The following is a 24211-nucleotide window of genomic DNA, read 5'->3' on the forward strand; positions in this document are numbered from 1 at the left end:
GTTCATAATTCAGGGCCATATATCCAACTGCCTCCTGGACACCTTCACTCAAATGTCTTATAGCAACCTTGAGATAAACATGACAAAAAATGAACATATATCTTATGCCCTATACCTGACTCTCCTTCAATATTCCGTACGTAAACTGTACTACAAATCACCCAGCCTATCAGACTCTAAGCTTGAGGGTCATCCTCACCAACGCTCATAAAATTAATCACCATACGTTGCCTTTCTTCACTATTTTTCAGATTTGCCCTCCTTGTTCTATCTGAGAGCTTAAGTCCCCGCTCTCACCGTCTTTCACCTGAACTACAGTAATATCCTCCTCACTGCTCTCCCTGACCCTCAAATCCACCTCCAATCCTCTCCCAGAGTGACCGCGTTGTGCCGTGGCTTCATTGGGTTTCTGTCAACAATGGGGTAGAATCTGAACCTCTAACACAGTATACAGGCCTGCTGTAATCTGACCTCTCAAAGACACCTTTTGTTATTCTCTGCTTGATATTTTAAGCTCTAGTCATATTGATCCCCTTACTGACTCAGAATATACTGCACTAATTTTTACCCCAAGGCTATATTCATGTCCTCTCCTCCTGGGACTCCCTTCCTCTCCTCTCCCTAACTTCCTCTGGCTCCCTGGCTCTAAAAACTTAGTCAGGGATCCCTTACTATCCCTTTCTATGCTCCCAAGCACCTGGCACATATCCATCATTTCCACAATACACTGACATTCCCTGTTTCTCCAACCTAATTATAAATCCTTAAGGGCAAAATCAGTGTTATTATTTCTCTGAATCCTCAGTGCCTAAAGCACTTCCTGGTACATGGTAGGCACTCTTCTGATTTTCACTTAATGCAGCAATAACAGAAACAAATATGTGTATAGGACTTTAGATTTTTCAAGAGCATCTTCCAACATTTTATATCTCTTTGAATTTACATGGCAATCCTTCTTGGCTATTCAAAGTGTATATTTTACTTCAGTTTATTCCATATGGAAATAAATGGCAGCTGTAGCTGAGAACTACCTGAGAAACACAACACAGAAAGATGTTATTAGAATACAGTCCATCTTTATTTTAATAGGAAGCGATGGTACTCCTCCAAATAAAGTTCATGAGTAAAAGAAAAGAAAAACAGAAACAGAAGCAAAACCACGAGGTGTTTTTTAAAAAATCCCCATTCCCCATTCCCAGGTAAGTCTTACAGTTTACTCCAGTGTTTCTGATCTCTAAAACAAATGATTCAAAGTCGTTTTCCTGTGCTGTTGTTGGTAATTGAACATTTTACCTACTTATTTCTCCAACCTTTAATTAGAGGTTGTACTTCTTTTTTGGTCCAAAAATTTCTAGACCTTATGGAGTTCCCAGTTCTCATTTTGTATTTTTACCTGATTTTTTTTAACTTTTAATATTCACAAATTGGATTTTGTATGTAAAAGCATTAAACTGAAATGCTGTTTAAGACTTCATTTGCCCAGTACAACAGTAGAATAAAAGAGTTATCAAATGTTACTTTTGCTCATGAAGCAAATATAGTTAGGTTATAATACCTGTAGCCCATTACCAACACCATTTAGTGTTTTTTTCTTTAAGACAAATAGCTTTACCTCTGACCTAGAGAAAAAGAAGCCATCTAGCAACAAAGAAGCTCATGATTTAAATGCTGTTCAGAATTTTAAGAATGGTTTGTTCAATATTTGAATTCACTTCTTTAAAGATAAGAGAAAGCCAATTAGATTATTTAGTTACTGCTTCCCTACTAAAGGGAAAAATATCATCTGCATAAAATATTAATATATTCATATTCTGTTCCATTTCTAAATTTCCATTTCTAACTACTCTATAGAGGAAACAGTTGTTTTTGATAGATACCAAATATAGAACTCAAGATTCTTGTCCCAACATCTTTATTAGCTGCTGCATAATCCTGAAGGACAATATTCTTTTGCTTTACTTCAAAAAAGAACCTGCCCAGGCTTCCCTGGTGGCGCAGTGGTTGAGAGTCCGCCTGCCGATGCAGGGGACACGGGTTCGCGCCCCAGTCCGGGAAGATCCCACATGCCGCGGAGCGGCTGGGTCCGTGAGCCATGGCCGCTGAGCCTGCGCGTCTGGAGCCTGTGCTCCGCAACGGGAGAGGCCACAACAGTGAGAAGCCCGCATATCGCAAAAAAAAAAAAAAAAAAGAACCTGCCCATTATTAGAAAGACAACAGATTGGGCCTAAAAGAAATCAGACTGTTGTCTGATGATTATTGTCCTATAAAAGAGAGCTGTTAATATCAGCAGTGATACTAGAATTCCTGGGGCCTTTTTTGGGGCACATAAGCATGAAGACCAGACTTCCATATGCCAGACAAGGGATTGCTGCAAATGTTGGTAGATTTTCTTAAATTTATAAAGATAAGAGTAAATACTTATACTTCACTTATTATGTGTCAGACACTCTTCTAAGCACTTTACAGGTAGTAATCATTTTGTCCTTCCTATCATGCTGGGAGCCTAAGATCAGAAGCCATAGGACAGACTCTCACCTCTACCCAACACCTCAACCCAGTAGAGCCTTGCATATGATTACTGTATTCCACAGAGATGATTTCATATTGAAGACTCTCTTCCTGTTGAAAAACTTTAGTGAAGTTACAGAAACTTAGCAAGTTAGAGTGAACAAGGACTCAAGAAATCATTCAGTTTAACCAAGACCTAAATGATGTTCTAAGTGTTGAACACCTAGCTGGTGGCAGATTAGAAACTAGAACATAGTATCCTGACCCCTGTATATTCTACTATTCCATATCCCTTTTCCTCTGTGAAAAGTGAGATACTCATTTGTGTCATATTTCCTGATCACCTACAACATTCCAGGCACCATTTGCCAGACACTGTAAATATGGTTAAGAATAGAGAAAATGCCTACCCTCATGGAGTCACGCTATTCAATTCACTAAGTAAACAAGGATTTACTGAGCGCTGATTATGCACCGAGTTCCAGAGAAGGTCTGCAGAGGTGGAGATGGGAAGAGGTGGAGTGGGAGAGGGAGTACTATGAGAAATAGTCCCTGATTTCCAAGGAGTTACACAAAAGATAAGGGAAAAACATGAAACACCGTAGGAAAATACAGTACAATTAAGAGCCCAGTGTAGGGTAAATGAATACCGAGTGATTTCAGAGAAGGGGAGATCCAGAGAGTGGGAGGGATGTGGGCGTGTACATCATGGTGAAAGTGGAGAGTTGAAGGTGATGGTTGCCTACAATGCAGTATGCAGCAGCCAGATTTAGAGACATGGATGGACTTTAACGGTATAAGCCTGAGTGAAAATAGGAGACACATGAAATTTAATATGTGTGTTAAGCAAAATAATTGTACATATCACAGTAATAATTATTTGGTAAAGGTGTATGCAATAAAAAATAATGCACATAAAACGTAATAGGATGCCTGCCTATGCAGAGAGGTAAGGAGATAGGAATAAATATAATAAAAACATTAATTGATTGACTAATTTAAAGATAAGATCAGGGCCCTCAGAGACCAATGTTGATGAAATTGTGTCATGACCTGATTAAGTCAACTCTCTGACATCAAGTCCAGGGAAAAAAATCAAGGTGGCCTGGGACAGACATAGTGGAGCTTTGTAAGCTGTACAGACCATGTTCAGGCTGAGAGAGGAATGGAAAAGGTGATCTAGGTGAGGGGACAGTATGAGAGGGGAGAGACCATTATGCCCAGAGGGGAAGGTGCATGTGGAGGGAGTAGAGGAAGTATGGGCAGATATATGGCTTGGGTCTCTTAGGGGAACCCTCAGAAGTCGGGCAGAGGCCTCAGAGGTGATAGTAGAAAACATGAGCAGGGGAGTGATGCAGTGAAAGAGGAGACTAAGGAAGGGGAGCCTGCCAGCGTCCTTGGGAAGAAGGACCCAGATGGCGAAGCATCTAGGAATTCAAATTGTGGAACGTGCAGATGTGCGTGGATGAGGGCTGAATTAGTGGTGTCCGTGGGGAAGAAAGGGAGATGAAGAAGGGACACACACACTGTGGGAAGACCACAAAAATGCCACAGGGATGCATTAGTTTGGTTCTCTGTGCAGGACAGTTTTTGAAAGTTTGCTTCAGTGTAGCCGTGGTTCCTGAAAACAGTTAAGTGGGTCACTTGCTTAGCTTTCCTTAGTGGTAGATTAATTAGCCAGCTGTAACTCCCGGATCTCTATTTTTAAATAACGACTTGCATAAATCTCTGAAGACAAGAACTCACCACTAGTATACAGCATATTCCGGCAGCTGCAAGTTATTATGCCCAGTGGAAATTAAATATCTTTTAGGGAAATCATGCAAGATCTCGTGACAAATATGAAATTAACCCCTGCCACCTGTATGTCCAACTCATTTCTTCGCTTGCCTGCCATCCTAATAAGCAGAATCTCTGGGGTCCTGAAATGACAGCAGAATTGGCAATATTTTAAAAAGGCATTATTCGTCTATGAGCATTAGTGAAAGACAGAGCCTTTGTCCCAGGCTGAGCCGGAAGCTCTGGAAATCAAACACTGATAAAAACACACAATAGGCTGCTACTGAAAAACTATTAACCCGTGGTCAGACAAAGATACTTATAACTCCAGGGATGTAAACAAACAAACAAACAAGCCATTTTATTTATCATTTTAAGCATCTTGTCTCGTCTGCTTAACACCCTCAAGCTCCCATTCTTTTTCCTTCTGACCAAATGCATTTTCATCTGGTTATTACTTCTTTCTTTATTTACAAGCTTCAGGTTGCAGATAACATGTGCCTTTTTACTTGCCCTTTTCATCGCCTATTTTTTACATCCGGGTTCTTGTAGTTTGTAGGAGATATGAAACACTGCATTCTCAGTCAGAGTGAAAATGGAAGAAAGAGAAGGAATGGCAAGAGCTGGCTGTCAGTAACTCCTACACAGTGGCATTAGGAAGGGTTCTGAGGTCTGGAGCATTGTTGGATATCCAGGTGCCATTTGTAAATGTGTGTTTAATAAAACGGCAGTCAATACTGCCATCATCAACAAGCAGAGGACTTAACTTGTTTGGCCAATTTCAATAAAAGACAGAAGTCAGGCATGGTTTTGGCAGGAAACCCATCCCTGGGTGGGTGAAAATGGAATCCTCAAATTTCCCAAGTTATTGTAAAGACTTCATAAGAAATCCTTGGTTTCCCACGTAAACACCAACAATCCAGAATCCAAGAGAATAAAAAGATGGAAGCAACCTAAATGTCCATCGGTAGATAAATGGATAAAGAAGATGTGGTATATATACCCAATGGAATACTACTCAGCCATAAAAATGAATGAGATAATGCCATGTGCAGCAACATGAATGGACCTAGAGATTATCATACTAAGTGAAGTAAGCCAGACAGTGAAAGACAAATATCATATGATATCACTTATATGTGGAATCTAAAATATGACCCAAAAGAACTTATTTACGAGACAGAAACAGACTCACAGACATAGAGAACTGATTTGTGGTTGCCAAGGGTGGGGGAGGGATGGAGGGGGATCTGCTGCCCTTTTATCAGTTCTCACCTTGGTTCCCCAGGCCTTCCCTTAGCTTTCCGCACGCTCCAGGACATCTCTGACTCTCAGAGGGAAGGCTTCAAACCCCAGTGTTGCCAGGCAGCACTGTTTTTCTTTCATCTGAGTCCAGACCTGGGCTTTCACCTTGACCCTGTGACCTCCTATGTCAAGAAGTTAACACGGTTCCTGCCTCTAGCTAATGGTTTCCAACATTGCTGAATGGGAGTCTATCTAATCAATTATGTGAACTTCAGACTTCGGCATAAAGGTCATTATTGTGTTGTGCACCTGGCATCACATTGTAATGAGGCAAACCACATTCTCCTACAGTCAATGAGGGGGAAAAAAAGCACACAAAATGGAAATTACTCCTAAAATGACCTTGCTAGATTTCTACATCTGGCTAGCAGAGCCTGTTTCTATACATCGAGAAACTGACGTGGCAGCTCTGTCATACAACTAGGCAGCCCAATCCCACGTCAACAAACATGCTATTACGGAACATACGGCATAAGTCCATGAACTGTGTGCACAGTTGATGAATTCCCAGCGTAGTACCCATGACATTTACTGATTCACTGCCACCCTGCCCCAGGCTGCTTCCAAACATGTCAGGAAAATAAAATATCATCCATATTTACATTCAGAAATTATTCCGTATTTACGCATGCTAATAAAAACAAAAGCTTGCTTTTTAAGGAAGGGGCAAGCTCCATAATCAATTTTCTGAGAGACCCCAGGGTTTGACACCTTCTGCATACACTGCATTCGCTGGAATAACAGTTCGAAAAACACAGGAGGGCTGGCTCTGTGGCTTCTCACCCCTTCCTATGCCGACAGCAGCCAGCCAGCCAGCAGAGCTGAGGGCACCTGCGGACCACTCACTCCCTCTTGCCAAACAACTCGCTTTAGATTGTTTCTTAGTGACTGAACAAATATTTAATGAACCAGTGAATGAATTAGCCATGTGAATAGCTGTGACCTGAGGGTGCCCCGAAACTTCCCTGCCCCTTTCATTAATAACCAGCTCCATCTCCAATTCCTCAGCTTTGCTCTCTTCCCTGGAATATAACATTTGGGCTTATTAAATAGGGCATGAAGTTCTGAAAATCACTGGTAATGTGATCTTCATGAACAAATCAGTTAACTTCTCAGAGCCTCAATTCCCTTATCCGTAAAATGGGTGAATTGTCTTGTAAGCATTCTTTAAGTTGCAAGAGACAGAAACCTAATTCAAACTACTTTAAGAGAAACACGAAGAATAAGTCTAGTGGCTCACAGGGCTGGGAGGGATATTGGGCTATCTGACCCAATCAAGGGATGGGAGCCTGGCCCTCAAATGCTAGGATCAGGACTCAAAGCCACCAGAACGCACTCCCTCCTCCATCTCTCAGCTCAGCTCAGCTCCGCTTGGCTTCGCTTTCCTTCTGCAGCCATACCTCTTCAACTTGGAATGAACTTGGTCACTCTTAACCCTAATTTCACAGTCTTTTAGCATCATGAACACAGTGGCAAAACTGTTTATTTTTCACTTTCAGATGGAATCCTTCTCTAGTATGTCAGAGGAGGCCTGAGATTGGCCCCGCAGGTTCACACGTTAACCTTAGGATGAGAAGTCTGATTGACGGGCATGGCATTGTGCCCGCCCCTGCACCTACGGTGAAAGGATGTGGCCAGAGTGAATTACCAGAAGGGGAATCAAAACCTTGCTGAGCAAATAAAGCAAAACTAAAAGCTGCCCCTGTCCTAACCCATCTCATCAGGTTGTTGTTAGCACCCAGGCACATGGCAAGTGCTGAACAACCACAGGTTAATATTATACTTAAATGGGCTTTGTAAGCTGCCAGACGTCATCCGTGAATCCTAGCAAATTAACTACCAATTCTAGTTATTATTTCTTTCTCTGAGGGTGGAAGCTGCCGAGGCCAGTATTAACGACAATTATACTGATAATAGTTAATATTTAAGGAGCAATTACTGCAAGTCAGGAATTGCTTTTCTGAGCAACTTATATATATCAGCTACGAGATAGATACTAACACTGTCCCCAGTTTTTATGTAAATAAACTCATGCAAGGAGAGGTAAAGCAACTTGCCCAAAGTTATCAATACTTAACCAGCAGTGGGGTGAGGGTTTGGCCCCAGGAAGTCTGGGCCAGTGTTCACACTCCCAACCACCGGACCTCAATATTTCTTGTACTAGGATAATGGGATGTAGGTTGAAAAGCAACTAGTATTTTGCACTGTGTCTTTTCCTGATGCACTGAAAACTCCATGAGATTGCTAATTATGTCTATTCTACTCACAGTTGCATAAATATGTCACTCTTAAGGTCTATGTGACTGGTGTGAGAAGAGTAGAGACAATTAGGATTTATTTCAGTGCCTGACTATCATTCAAATAATGGTGCTTTTGAAAATGAATATGCACATCCATTTTTCTGAAATTCAGAAAAGATGCAGAATATTCAGGTGCCTAATAACCTGGCTGCTAGTTAATCATGCTTGACACTTACATAGCACTTCACCTTTTAAAATTATTCTAGAATATGTTAGTTCATTAATCCTTACAACATCCATGTAAGGATGGAACCTTCAGGGAAGGTTCCTGAACCTGCCTCCCATCTCCCTACAAGCTGGTATCTAAATACTTGGTGGATGAAGGGAGGAAGAAAAAAAATCAGATAAACCAAGTAAGGAATCAAACGCCTGCCACCAAGAGTGACAGAGACACGCGGGCAGTGAATGCGAAAGGAATATCCTCTGACTTAGAGGTTTGTCCTTGACACGTAAACTTTAAACATACAGTATCCATAGAATAATTATTATTCACTTCTGATTGGTTATAAATGTAAGAAAACAGCAATCAATCCACTTCCAATGCCCGCACACCTGTCACTTAACCTTATCGGTGGTGATTTCCATTGATTAAGACTTCCTCCTTAAATTTTCATAGTATTTGTATATGTATATTCCACGTCCTGTTTCCCACCCCAATTCTACTTTTCTCAAAAAGGATCTGCCTGATGTTAACATCTGGTATGGTTTTGGCTATGTTCAGTATGAATTCCTTCATGTTCTCTCGTCATCTGGCTAACAGCTGCTTCTAGATAGCAGGAGATGCTGAGGTGGTCCCACCAGTCACCTGAACAAAGATATTCTTGGCCACTACTTTTTCACTCATATACTGTGACTGCCCCTGCTTCTCCTCAGGCATGGATGTTAATCACCACTGACAACCCAAAAAGGTGCATAGAGAAAGGTACCTGAACAAGGTAATAGGGCTAAACACCATCCTAGGAGGCTTTGGAGCCACAAACAATACTTTAAAAATTATTGTGAAGGCAATCCCGTTAATAGAATGGCATAAAAATCAGAGCGAATGCAGGTGAGCATACAATCCTGGTTATAAACAATCATCTTATTTCTAACATCAGCTCATTCTGCTTTCTCAAGGTACTGAGGATTAAAGGGAAGGCACTACAAGAAAATAGTTATGAGCTCAAGTTCTAGGGTCAGGAGAACCTGGCTTCAAACTGATTAAACTAACCGTGTGATTTTAGGCAAGTTGCTCAGTCTCTCGGAGTATCAGTTACCACAGGATAATACCAGAACCTACCTGGTAGAACTGTTAAGGGATTAAGTAAGATAATTCACTCACAGCTCAGCACAGTGCCAGGGATATACTGAATACTCAGAAATAAAGATTATTAACTGTCTCCAGAATTCTTTGACATTCTCACATTCAATTTTGAGGTATGATATTGAGGCTGCTTTAAAATGATAAACCCAGGAATCCTAGATAATGACTGCCATGTAAGAGGAAAGCACAGGCTAGAAACAGAAATGCTCTAAATCACCCAACAGGTCAGATACTTGCCAGCTGTTAGCAGACTAACATGCAATGTTGACAGTGGGCAAAGTCAGGGAATAGATGATATGTCTGTGATGAGCTTGTGTTTTTCTGCTTGCACCCTCTTCCCTCTTCTTGAGATGTTATCCTCACCCTATTTTATTTGGAGCATTTGAGGCCCTCCCAGATGCCTTGGAAGTTCCAACAACTAAATGACCACTTTACCTACTCATGAGTGTTACTCTGGCAGCTTAAGACTCTCAAGGTTACTGATGGTAGCCTTTGTCAATTCCCTGTCACCACATTATTAACCTGGAAGATTTTTCAGCTCCTTTTCCTTCCTTCAAACAGCTACAAAGATAATCCATAATAAAGGCACTTGATGGTGCCTCTGATTACCCATTAGCCTGGGACATGGCAAGGATGTGGAAGGTTGAGGGGAGGTGTTATCAAGTTCATGGTTTAATTTGCATTGGTATAGGGAAATCTGAGCAGATCTTTTTAGAATCAATCCACTGGGGGAATATATAGAAGGAAGCATTCCAACCACGGTGCTCAAGCAGAGTGAACACTTATTTCACGGACACAGTTACAACTGCCAGGGGAGAAAATTTTTCCAAAACTATTTAATCTCTGAAAAGGGCAATAAGCTTGTCAGCCTCTTGGGCATTTCACCCTTGGTGCAGTGGTTCATAGCAAATCTTTCTATGACCAAAACCCGTTAGATTCATCAAGTGTCTCCATTCTCTCACAATAAAAGTCTTTTAAGACTCTGACGATGAGGTAAGTTTTGTGTGTGCAATATATCCTCCTCTCTGTCACTGGCGCAAAACCTGGGGATATGATAGAGAAAGGAGCCTTGAGAAATGAGGATGTTTATCTTGCAAGTGTTTGAGACGCTATTTCTAAAGTAATTTCCCCTACAAATCAAGAAGTCCAATTCAATTCAAGTCCAATTCAAGTTTGTTTTCCAGAACGTCTAGTAAATCCTCAAAACCATGAACTGTACACTTGCTTTTGTCTCACTTTCTACCCATCCTCCTTTGTGCTCCATGAATTCATTACGGCTATGAAAAGTATTAAGACTAGAATTAGCAGTCAGAAAATGGGCTAGAACCAGCCATTTTTTCCCCTATCATGTCTATTAATGACTGCAACATTATAAACAATAAAGTTTAATTAGGAACTAAAGTGTCTACAGCAATTAAATATGAAGGAAGTATTAAAAAACACAGCAGGAAGGATCATATTTTTAAAGCATTTAAATTGCAAATGATGTTATTGACAGAACTTTTACAAGAAATTTTGTGTTGGGGAAAAAAAAGAAAGAAATCTAAAGTGAAGCATTGACTCCATGGCATTTACAGACAAATAAATATTTAGGATGGATCAATTTGCAACCATGAGCAGATGCTTCAGGACATATATAGAGCTAATCGGAACTGTCCTTAATTTTTACCTCACTGAGTCAATGAGGAAAAAAAAAATCAACTTAAAGGATTCCAGAGTAATGACATGACTCTTTAGTGTTATGGCCACTTCAAGTTAAAGGATTCATCTTCAGGTATCGAGAGAAGAAAATTAATGAGCTTCATGCATGAATATTTGCAAAGGGCTACAGCTCCCTCTCTGGGCATAAAACTATCTGAAGTTGTAATCACAGGGTTTTAGGTTTCTGAGACCAGATTCTAAAAAAAAAATTGCCTCCTTTTGGTTCTGTAGTTCACTGCTTTAAAAACAGTGCTGGAAACAGAAGTCATGTGCCCACTAAGCTATTGAGAAGAGCTGGAGTATTGTAAACTACAGGGACAGGGTGAATGCTGAGAGAAAGCAAAGTTCTAGCTTCATGGAAAGACATGCAAAAGAGGAGGGAAGATGAGCCTTCATTCCTCTAAGTTTATGCTATTCCAAAATACAGTGGTAGCAAATTTAGAACAAAATGGAAAGATGAAGAAAGGTCAGGCTTCACTTTCTGAATGCTTTGCAGTACTGCACAGCTTCTGCATTTGTCATTGTTTTTGGTGTTTGTCCTTGAGCTTGAATCTGGACAGTTTGCTTCCATCTTTAACTCCATCACACATTAGGCCCACTGCAGAGAGGTGTTCATTTGAAGTCTCTGGTAATAAAAGTTAGGTATTTGAAGGAATTCTGTTGAATGAGTTGTCCTATTCCTTGCAAACAAGCTGTATAAATAGCAGTCTCATGGAAAATGAAATATGCAAGTATAAAGTAAAAGGGCAAGTCCAGAATGTGATGAGTACAAGGGGTTGGGAAGTTCGTAGCTAGTGGTGCTGCCTCCTGTACCAGTTATGAGAAAGACGTTAATGTTCTCTCTACTGGGTTTGAATATTGCCAAAACAACTGGACGTTTGTTCACTGGCTCATGGGATTACCTACAGCCGTAGCTTATTTCTAAGTTAGGGAAGAAAGGAACAGAGGCTGATCTTTTTGGAATTCCTATCTAATGGCCAGGAATCCTGGCAATTTTCTTTTCTAGTACAATTATGTTTCTTCCTACTCTGTTTGAATAGCAAAGGAACAGAAGCATGGCATTCCCAGTTGAAGTCTTCAAGTTGACAGCCTGATACGTTGATCTGTTTTTACTTACTTTAAATTTAAATTCAAAGCCAGTGTTCATAGGTGTCTTCACAACAAGCTGCAGGCCTATGGGAAGTACTCCCTGGTTCCTCTGTTTATCTAGTTTGGCCTCCTCACTATGATCAATTAATATTTCAGAAAGTTAATTTTTTCTGAGATTGGAATAGATGTCACTTTCCAGAAAGTCATTTACATTGCTATTCATTTTCTTTTCAGTGCCTTGTTTATGACTAAAAAAATGCACTGATGATTTCATAATGAGCATATTATGTAGAAATGGAAATATAATCTTTGAAAAGTATGACTTTTTATGTGTTAGGTAACATTTCTTTTCAATTTTCTTTTTCATGTGATTTTTTTTTTCTTTTCTAAAGGGAAATATAAGTGTTAGGAGAGAAGTGAAATATATATCAGGATTTTTTCCTATATATTTTGAACTACTATAAAATCTAAAGGGACCAGATGATTAAAGTCCTTCATTTTTAAAGAATTTTCTTTGAGAAATCCTAGAAGCTAGAGAAAAATTGTTTTTATTATTGTTTAAGTTTTGTTTAAGGGCATAGACTACACTACATTCTTTAAAGAAACAAAATATTTGTCTCTATTTCTCTAATATTTCATACAATATGTTAGATTTTTAAAAGCAATACTATTCAAAATGTGGAAGATATCAATAAAGTCATTGACCATGAACATCTTGAGGTCATTTACTCATTTATTTCATAATTTAGTTAACAAGTAAATGATAAGCACCTCCTACATGTGATTACATATGGTAAGTATTATAGCAAGCACAAACATGAATACAGTATAGTTCTTACCTTTAAGAAATGTATAATAGAGTAGTAGAGACAGACATAATCATATAACAATAATATGCAGAAGGTTCAAAATGTTATGGGATTTCTAGTTCAAATGGCTTACTGCAGGTACTGCCTTTCTTCTCAAATTACTTCTGATGTGACCTTACAGAAAACCATTATAAAAGCATGGTAAGACTGGAAAACTGGGCATCCTAACAGCAGAGCACTACACTGACAGGAATTTGGGATGATATAAATAAGAACAGATTGACAGGTTTTTCTGTCCCTTGTAGATTAAGGTAGTTTTTGGTAGACCAATTCACCTGCTGAGAATTTTTTTTAATGCAAAATGAACACAAAAATTCTCTGTTTAAAGATATATACAGCTACAGAAATAATAAGGACTAGAGAGGCTAAAATCGTGGAAAGAGGAGACACTTGGAAGGGTGTAATAATAATCTTCAGTGGCATTTTCCCTGGAAACGTGCTGATTCTTGCAAGACGAGGCTGGGAACCAGGGCTTTCACTGGGTAGAGGACCACTGCCAAAGACAGAGAAACCAGCAGATACTTTGGCATTTAAATGAGATGGACTCACAAAATTGGATACTTGAGGAGCTTCAAGTCAGAAGTGATTCTTCCCTCAAAATATACACCAAACTGTGAAAGTATACAAGATAGAAGACTAAAGAGATAAACCACAAACTCTGAGAAGTAAAGTGGAAAAATGTGTATACTCCTGATGCTGAGAAGACAGACCTGCCAGTGGGCCTAGTGAATACAGCAGGCTCTTAACTGAAAGTAATGGAGGTCTCTGGAGGAGAGGCAGGAAAAACCAGCAATAGACTGAGTTTTAGTTTAGTTTAATAAAAACTTCAGTAGAGCCCCCAAACTGGCTCATTCTTGAATGATTTAAGATAGCCTCTCACTCTACCTAGCAGGAGAAAAAATAATCCTTTTCTGATGCTAGATGACAAATCTGGGACCTCTTCAATATTTATACCCAGTGTTCTTCATTTATTAAAAATCATCCTAGATATGGCAAGAGACAGGACCATATGTCCAAAAACCAAGGGAGAAAAAAACAGGCAACAGAAACAGATTCATAGGTGATACAGACATTGGTGCTATAAGGGGTATAAAATAACTGATTAATATGAAGAAAAAAGGAAAATGATAGAGAAAAAAGATAAATGTTGGAGAATTTTCCCAGGTAATAAGAATCTGAATCAGTCATGTTACATATTTATTTTTATTTGCATACATTATATATGTGTGTGTGTGTATACACACACACACACACATATATATATATATATTCACATGTGATTTTCTAATTTTTTATAGGGATTTATCTCTACACAACTGTGACAGTTGGTTAAAATTCACTATACAGTGGATGTCCTTGTGTCTTATACTGGAGCTTTATGTCTAAAGGTTAGGTATTTGGGAAAGAAAGACGGACATAAAGTTCCAGACAGTGAGAATAAACTGGAATCCAAAAGAATGAGCTGGATAGGGATGGACTAACACCCATACCAGTCTCTCACTGCCTCTAACTTTAATGGCAATTGTCATGCACAAGAAGCTCCTACCCTCCATCACCCAGTTAAACACACGTTTGGCTGAGGGTTCAGAGAAGCTGAAAGAGGAGTAGTAGCTGAACACTTGACTGCTGCCCAACCCCAATGAGGTGAACAAACAGATCAGTGACAACGTGTGTGAGGTGCAATGGCATTTGATGTCACTGCATGACCTTCTAAGTGTGAAATCTATATGGCTACTATGTCAATTCTACCTTCCAAATCCCACTGGCCCACCTGAACTCAAAACATGTAAGCAAGAGAATTCTTGGAAATGTAGTTCAGTCTAGCTTAATTGACACACACAAAAAGCCACCAAAGAATCTATAAAAATAATTAGATGGGGGTTGCAGAAATAAAAAGTGTCCTATCTTACAATAAGAACTAAATTAATGCATAGAACACCAAATTGAACAGAGTTGAGAGAAAAAAATAATGAATTTGAAGACAGTGGAAAAGATCCAAATGGAAGCAGAGAGAGACCAAAGAACCAGTAGGCGGAGAGAACAGAGCAAAAGAGAAATATTATGACATATATGTAATTGGTTTAGCACAAGGAGAAGAGAAAATTGAAAAGAAATAGTATTTGAAGAGATAATGGCACAAAATTTTCCAAACTAAAGAAAAACATCAATTCACAAATTCAAAATTCTCAGCAAACTAAAAGCAAAATAAATACTGTTAAAAAGAATTAAGAAAAAAAAAAAAGAATTAAGGTACATCAATAAAAAACTGAGTTAAAAAAAGAGATAAATAGGGGCTTCCCTGGTGCAACAGTGGTTGAGAGTCCACCTGCTGATGCAGGGAACACGGGTTCATGCCCCAGTCCGGGAAGATCCCACATACCACAGAGCAGCTAGGCCTGTGAGCCATGGCCGCTGAGCCTGCGTGTCCGGAGCCTGTGCTCCGCAACGGGAGAGGCCTCAACAGTGAGAGGCCCGCGTACCGCAAAAAAAAAAAAAAGAGAGATAAATAAAATTAATCTTAAATGCAGCCAGTGGAAGAAAAAGACACTATCTTCAAAGGAACATCAATAAGAAAACAGCTGGCTTCTCAGTAGAAATGAGGTAAGCCAGAAGGCAATGGAATAATACCTTAGAAGTGCTAAAAAAATAACTGTTAATGTGGCATTCCACACCCAGTGAAAATGTACCTCAAAAATAAAGAAAAGAAAAAACATTACTAGAAAAAGAAAAATTAAAACAATTCATTGTCAGCAGGATTGTACTAAAGGAAATATCAAAGAAAGTTTTCAGGCCAAAGGGTTATGATCACAGAGGAAAATATGGAAATGGAGGAAGAAATTAGGAGCAACACAAAGATAAATACGTGGATAAATATAACTGAATATAGATGGCACAAAAACAATGGTTATGTTTAAGGAATTTTAAATATATGCAGAATTAAAATGTGTGATGACAATAACACAAAAGGGATAAGTTCTATTATTATTATGGAAGAGGTAAAAATAAACATTTGTATTAGTAATGTCATGGATGAATATTTTGATCTGTTAACCATTAAGAGAATTATTTAAAATGTAAAGCTGAGAAAATATTAGATAGAAAATATTGAATGACAAAAATCTCTTGATTAATCCCAAAGAAGGCAAAATACTAAAAACCATTTTTTAAAAAACCCTCAGATGGGCCAAATATTAAACAAATAATAAGAGGGTTGTTGTAAACCCAAATATATAAGTACATTAACTATAAATGGACAAAGTAGTTCAAGTAAAAGATTAATATTTTCAGGCTAGGTTTTAAAAACTTACATGTATTTACAACAATAAGGAGGTACTATGTACCAGGTAAATACTAACCAAAGAAAACTGGTATAGCTATACTAATACCAGCTCAAAAAACTATAAGTCTAAAAGGATTACTAGGGCTGAACAAGGTCATAATATAGTAAGGTGCCAGTCCCCCAGGAAGATATAATAATTCTAAATCATTTATGCATCTGATATTAAAAAACACAAACTTAGCAGGTCTCTGGAATCTATAAGCCATACAGATAAAAGTGAGAGCCCCCCAAATAAGTGAAAATTTCCAGGAGAACCCCAACTAACCACAGGATCAGAAGTAGTAATGAAGGCTAGAAATAATAGACTGTGGGTGATTGGTCAGATAATTTTGTGTGTATGTGTGTGTGTGTGTGTGTGTGTGTGTGTGTGTGTGTGTGTGTGTGTTTACTATACCAACCCCCGGTTCTTACAGCAGCCAACTCCTATGTTTGCCTCTAGGATTAAGCTCTAAGTATAGCTATATAAAGTGAGAATTCTGAGAAGTACCTCTGATAATTTATGGTCTTCTGCACCAAGATAAGAGGCTATGAACTATCTCTCAAGAGAGGCCTGTCTGGTTATGTGTCTCTCTTCCCTTCCTTAGTCCTGGGAACAAAGGCTCCTGTTATTAGAGCCTGTATTTGCTGCTAGGTCAATAGAGATTCTCATTTGTACTGAGTAAATAAATGTCACTATCAATACCTTTCAATCAAGATCCTTAGATACAAATATGAGCAAACATGCATGAATCACTAAGCATTTGAGGGAAGCTACAGCATGAAAAGAGTCGCTGGCTCAACAAACAGAGGAAGTAACCACCAAGGAAACAGAAGTTAACAGAGGAAACAAGGGAAAAAAAGTATGTTAACAGAGAAAACAAGAAAAAAAAAAGATACACATATTTTTAATCTCATACATATTTTAAAAATATATTATCTATGATAAAAGCAACTGGCTGCTATGAAAAATAAATGAGCAGAGTTCTTGAAATTAAAAACAGAATTATGATAAACATAAATCAGCAGAATGGTTGAAAAATGAACAATGAACTAGAAGATCAAATTGAGGGATTCGACTACAAAAAAGTACAAAAGAAAGACTTGAAAAGTATGAAAGAAAGAATGACTCATGGAGAATGGAAGCTCATCCTGAGTATTAATAAAGATTAACGAAACAACTAGCTATATCTGCATGATCATAAAGCTGCATTAGTACAATAGTAACTAGCTATATGTGGCTATTTAAATTTACATTTAAATTAATTAAAATGTGATAAAATTATAAATTCATTTAAAAAATCTACTAGCCATATTTCAAAGGCTCAATACCACCTGTGATGTGGGTGGTTACTATTTTGGACAATACAGTGAATAAAGATTATTTACAAAGAAACAAGGAACTGATTGATGTCAGTCTCTTCTTCAGAAAATTTGGATGCACAGAGCTTGTAGAACCAACCAAGTCTTCAAAGTTCTAGTAAACATTATTTTCAAACTAGAATTTCACATTTAAATTATTTTATAACTGTGAAAATGAATTTGATATTTTTAGACACAAGTTCTCAGGATGTATTATCCCATAGGTTCTTTTTGAAGGGAGCACTTGAGGATATGCTCCAGAAAAAAACAAAAGAATCTAAAATAGGATGAATGTCATAGAGTGTTCTGCCTACGTTTTCCTCTAAGAGTTTTATAGTGTCTGGCCTTACATTTAGGTCTTTAATCCATTTTGAGTTCATTATTGTGTATGGCATTAGGGACTGTTGTAATTTCATTCTTTTACATGTAGCTGTCCAGTTTTCCCAGCAGCACGTATTGAAGAGACTGTCTTTTCTCCATTGTATATCCTTGCCTCATTTGTCACAGATTAGTTGACCATAGGTGCGTGGGTTTATTTCTGGTCTTTCGATCCTGTTCCATTGATCTATATTTCTGTTTTTGTGCCAGTACCATACTGTCTTGATGACTATAGCTTTGTAGTAGAGTCTGAAGTCTGGGAGCCTGATTCCTCCAGCTCCGTTTTTCTTTCTCAAGATTGCTTTGGCTATTCAGGGTCTTTTGTGTCTCCATACAAATTCGAAAAACTTTTGTTCTAATTAGTGGAAAATGCCATTGGTAGTTGGATAAGGATTGTATTGAATCTGTAGATTGCTTTGGGTAGTAGAGTCATTTTCAAAATGTTGATTCTTCCAATCCAAGAACATGGTATATCTCTCCATCTGTTTGTATCATCTTTAATTTCTTTCATCAGTGTCTTATAGTTTTCTGCATACACGTCTTTTTTCTCCTTAGGTAGGTTTATTCCTAGCTATTTTATTCTTTCTGTTGCAGTGGTAAATGGGAGTGTTTCCTTAATTTCACTTTCAGATTTTTCATCATTAGTGTATAAGAATGCAAGAGATTTCTGTGCATTAATTTTGTATCCTGCTACTTTACCAAATTCATTGATTAGCTCTAGTAGTTTTCTGGTAGCATCATTAGGATTCTCTATGTATAGTATCATGTCATCTGCAAACAGTGACAGATTTACTTTTTCTTTTCAGATTTGGATTCCTTTTATTTATTTTTCTTCTCTGATTGCTGTGGCTAAAACTTCCAAAACTATGTTGAATAATAGTGGTGAGAGTGGACAACCTTGTCTTGTTCCTGATCTTAGAGGAAATGGTTGAGTTTTTCACCATTGAGAACGATGTTGGCTGTGGGTTTGTCATACATAGCCTTTATTATGTTGAGGTAAGTTCCCTCTATGCCTACATTCTGGAGGGTTTTTATCATAAATGGGTGTTGAATTTTGTCAAAAGCTTTTTCTGCATCTCTTTACATGATCCTATGGGTTTTTTCCTTCAGTTCATTAATATGGTTTATCACATTGATTGATTTGCATACATTGAAGAATCCTTGCATTCCTGGGATAAACCCCACTTGATCATGGTGTATGATCCTTTTAAAACATAAACAAGTTGAAAAGACAACTCTCAGAATGGGAGAAAATATTTGCAAATGAAACAACTGACCAAGGATTAATCTCCAAAATTTACAAGCAGCTCATGCAGCTCAATATCAAAAAAGAAAGAACCCAATGCAAAAATGGGCAGAAGACCTAAACAGACATTTCTCCAAAGAAGATATACAGATTGCCAACAAACACATGAAAGGATGCTCAACATCATTAACCATTAGAGAAATGTAAGTCAAAACTACAATGAGGTATCACCTCACACCAGTCAGAATGTCCATCATCAAAAAATCTACAAACAGTAAATGCTGTAGAGGGTGGGGAGAAAAGGGAACCCTGTTGCACTGTTGGTAGGAATGTAGATTGATACATCCACTATGGAGAATAGTGTGGAGGTTCCTTAAAAACTAAAAATAGAACTACCATATGACCCAGCCACTACTGGGCATATACTCTGAGAAAACCATAATTCAAAAAGAGTCAGGTACTACAATATTCATTGCAGCTCTATTTACAATAGCCAGGACATTGGAAGCAACATAAGTGTCCATTGACAGATGAATGGATAAAGAAGATGTGGCACATATATACAATTTAATATTACTCAGCCATAAAAAGAAATGAAACTGAGTTATTTGTAGTGAGGTGGATGGACCAAGAGTCTGTCATACAGAGTGAAGTAAGTCAGAAGGAGAAAAATAATACCGTATGCTAACATATATATATGGAACCTTAAGAAAAAAGAAAAATGGTTCTGAAGAACCTAGGGGCAGGACAGGAATAAAGATGCAGACATAGAGAATGGACTTGAGGACACAGAGAAGGGGAAGGGTAAGCTGGGATGAAGTGAGAGAGTGGCATGGACATATATACACTACCAAATATAAGCTAGATAGCTAGTGGGAAGCAGCTGTGTAGCACAGGGAGATCAGCTCAGTGCGTTGTGACCACCTAAAGGGGTGGGATAGGAAGGGTGGAAGGGAGACACAAGAGGGAGTAGATAAAGGGATATATGTATATATATAGCTGATTCACTTTGTTATAAATCAGAAAGTAACACACCATTGTAAAGCAATTATACTCCAATAAAGATGTTAAAAAAATGGGGGGGGGCTTAAATGTACCAGTTAAAAACAAAAACATATAGAAAATAAAAAATCAACTTAATAATGTTATAAACAACAAAGCAAACAAAAGAATGTTAAAGGAAGGAATTAATAAAAGTAGAATGTAGACACCATAGCAATAATTGAAGGTAAACCTTAAAAAGATAAGATTGATTAATCACAACAAAAGCTGATTCTTTGCAAGAGTAAAGAAGATCTATAAAAAATTGACAAGTCTAATGAAAAACTATATGAGATAAGTTAGGTAAAAATATTAACTTTTTTATATGCCGAAAATAAAACATTAAGAGCATACTTAAAAAGTCATACTCACTAGAACAATAAAAGTATAAAGCACAAGGACATAAATCTATGCAAAATGTGCAAGACCTATATGAAGAAAATGAAGAAATTTTACTGTAAGACATAAAAGGAGCCTTGAATAAATGAAGCAATATATCATATTTCAGGGTGAGAAGAGTTCATATTTTAAAAGTTGATTCTCTCAATATAAATCTACAAAGTTAATAAAATTTCAATCACAATCCATGGTTACTTATAGATTTAAACAGAGAATTATTTAGTTTATACAGAATAATAAAAGGTTCAAGTATATCAAAGAAAACTTTACAAATTAAAGCATAATTAATTCGGATCTGTCTCACCAGTTATCAAATTTATAAATAGAATGATAAATGGACTTAGAAAAAATAAAGGAAAAGACTGAAAGCTTTTATTTAAAATGTATTTTTAAACTTCTATATTGAAAAAGTTACTGTAAGCAGAGTTATAAGGTAACTAGGAGAAAATACCAATAACATGCATAATATACAATGGTTTATTATTAAATTTATACAGAGTTCTTTGGAAAAATTATGAAGACAAGATATTAGAAATCTTAAAATAGGACCATTCACAAGAAAAGAAATATATGTGGTTAAGAAATTTAGGCACAATTCATCAATCTCACTAATATAGGAGAATAAGTATTAAAATAAGAAGATGTTATATATTAGATTTAGAATGTTGAAAAGATTGATAGTATTTTTGAAAATGTGGTGAAAAGAGCAAGTTCAGATGCTATCCAGACATATACTCTTTTTGAAGCAATCTGTCAGTGTGTAGCTCTCAAAATATAAAATGCATATACTCCCTGACCTAGAAACCTCACTTCTAGGAATCTCTCCTATCAAAAATCTTGCATTTATACAAAAGTCATACATACTGAGTAATAGCAAAAAAAAAAAAGAGCAGAGAGGATTTTTTTCAGTTGCCATTTACAGAAGCCCAACTCAATTAGTTTAAGCAAAACATTAACAACAAAAAAAAGGAAAAACCATACCTCCATTAAAAGAAAACAACAGGAGAAAGAAGAAAATTTATATATATGTATATAAATACATACACACATACATATATGTATGTATATGATTATTTATAGATACATATATATATACGTCTATTTATATGTATATGTACGTATATCTATATATAGTTATTCTCAAGACATATTGTTAGAGAACATTTAAAAAACAACTCAAGATGGTGGAGCAGAAGGATGTGCTCTCACTCCCTCTTGCAAGAGCACTGAAATCAAAACTAACTGCTGAACAATCATCGACAGGAAGACTCTGGAACTCACCAAAAAAGATAACCCACATGCAAAGACAAAGAAGAATCCACAATGAGACGGTAGGAGGGGCCCAATCACAATAAAATCAAATCCCATAACTGCTGGGTGGATGACTCACAAACTGGAGAACACATATACCACAGAAGTCCACACACTGGAGTGAAGGTTCTGAGCCCCACGTCAGGTTTCCCAACCTGGGGGTCTGATAACAGGAGGAGGAATTCCTAGAGAATCAGACTTTGAAGGCTAGCGGGATTTGATTACAGGACTACGACAGGACTGGGGGAAACAGAGACTCCACTCTTGGAGGGCACACACAAAGTAGTGTGCACATCGGGACCCAGAGGAAGGAGCAGTGACCCCACAGGAGACTGAACCAGACCTACCTGTTAGTGTTGGAGGGTCTCCTGCAGAGATGGGGGGTGGTTGCGTCTCACTGTGAGTACAAGGACACTGGTAGCAGAGGTTCTGGGAAGCATTCCTTGGCGTGAAACCTCCCAGAGTCCATCATTAGCCCTACCAAAGAGTCCAGGTAAGCTCCAGTGTTGAGTCACCTCAGGCCAAACAAATAAGAGGGAGGGAACCCAGCTCCACCCATCAGCAGAGAAGCAGATTAAAGTTTTAAAGAGCTCTGCCCACCAGAGCAACAACCAGCTCTACCCACCACCAGTCCCTCCCATTAGGAAGCCTGCACAAGCCTCTTAGATAGCCTCATCCACCACAGAGCAGAGAGCAGAAGCAAGAAGAACTACAATCCTGTAGCCTGTGGAACAAAAACCACATTCACAGAAAGAATAGACAAGATGAAAAGGTAGAGGGCTATGTACCGATGAAGGAACAAAATAAAACCCCAGAAAAACAACTAAATGAAATAGAGAGAGGCAAACTTCTAGAAAAATAATTCAGAGTAATGATAGTGAAGATGATCCAGGACCTCGAAAAAAGAATGGAGGCAAAGATTGAGAAGATGCAAAAAATGTTTAACAAAGACCTATAAGAATTAAAGAACAAACAAACAGAGATGAACAATACAATAACTGAAATGAAAAATACACTAGAAGGAATCAATAGCAAAATAACTGAGGCAGAGAACGGACAAGTGATGTGGAAGACAAAATGCTGGAATTCACTGCTGCGGAAGAGAATAAAGATAAAAGAAAGAAAAGAAATGAAGACAGCCTAAGAGACATCTGGGACAACATTAAACGCAACAACATTCGCATTATAGGGGTCCCAGAAGGAGAAGAGAGAGAGAAAGGAACTGAGAAAATATTTGAAGAGATTATAGTCAAAAACTTCCCTAACATGGGAAAGGAAATAGCCACCCAAGTCCAGGAAGCGCAGCAAGTCCCATACAGGATAAACCCAAGGAGAAACACGCTGAGACACATAGTAATCAAATTGGCAAAAATAAAAGACAAAGAAAAATAACTGAAAGCAGCAAGGGAAAAATGACCAATAACATACAAGGGAACTCCCATAAGGTTAACAGTTGATTTCTCAGCAGAAACTCTACAAACCAGAAGGGAGTGGCATGACATATTTAAAATGATGAAAGGGAAGAAACTACAACCAACATTACTCTACCCAGCAAGGATCTCATTCAGATTCGATCGAGAAATCAAAAGCTTCACAGACAAGCAAAAGCTAAGAAAATTCAGCACCACCAAACCAGCTCTACAACAAATGCTAAAGGAACTTGTCTAAGTGGGAAACACAAGAGAAGAAAAGGACCTACAAAAACAATCCCAAAACAATTAAGAAAATGGTCATAGGAACATACATATCGATAATCACCTTAAACGTGAATGGATTAAATTCTCCAACCAAAAGACACAGGCTGGTTGAATGGAAACAAAAACAAGACCCACATATATGCTGTCTACAAGAGACCCACGTCAGACCCAGGAACACATATAGACTGAAAGTGAGGGGATAGAAAAAGGTATTCATTGCAAATGGAAATCAAAAGAAACCTGAGTAGCAATACTCATATCAGATAAAATAGACTTTAAAATAAAGGATGTTACAAGAGACAAGGAAGGACACTACAGAATGATCAAGGGAACAATCCAAGAAGAAGACATAAAAAGTATAAATATATATATGCACCCAACATACAAGCACCACAGTACATAAGGCAACTGCTAACAGCTATAAAAGAGGAAATTGACAGTAACACAATAATAGTGGGGGACTTTAACACTTCACTTACACCAATGGACAGATCATCCAAACAGAAAATTAATAAGGAGACACAAGCTTTAAATGACACAATAGACCACATAGATTTAATTGATATTTATAGGACATTCCATCCAAAAACAGCAGATTACACTTTCT

At 37.9% G+C, this 24211-nt stretch overlaps 1 protein-coding gene across 11 annotated transcripts in view; it reads right to left on the reverse strand.

Annotated features, from left to right (window-relative positions):
• The window catches only part of ST6GALNAC3 (ST6 N-acetylgalactosaminide alpha-2,6-sialyltransferase 3), a 766015-nt gene that overhangs the window by 267470 nt on the left and 474334 nt on the right, over nucleotides 1–24211 (reverse strand). Inside the window, exon 4 of one of the 11 annotated variants that reach the window (XM_060304129.2) lies at nucleotides 12770–13347. The exons of the other annotated variants lie outside the window; for them this stretch is intronic. Coding sequence (XP_060160112.1) covers nucleotides 13146–13347 — 202 coding nt within the window. The 3' untranslated portion in view covers nucleotides 12770–13145. Of the gene's footprint in view, nucleotides 1–12769; nucleotides 13348–24211 lie in introns of those variants that run through there. 11 annotated transcript variants of the gene reach the window in all.

The sequence above is a fragment of the Globicephala melas genome, chromosome 1, assembly GCF_963455315.2.
Source record: "Globicephala melas chromosome 1, mGloMel1.2, whole genome shotgun sequence".
Lineage (NCBI taxonomy): Eukaryota > Metazoa > Chordata > Mammalia > Artiodactyla > Delphinidae > Globicephala > Globicephala melas.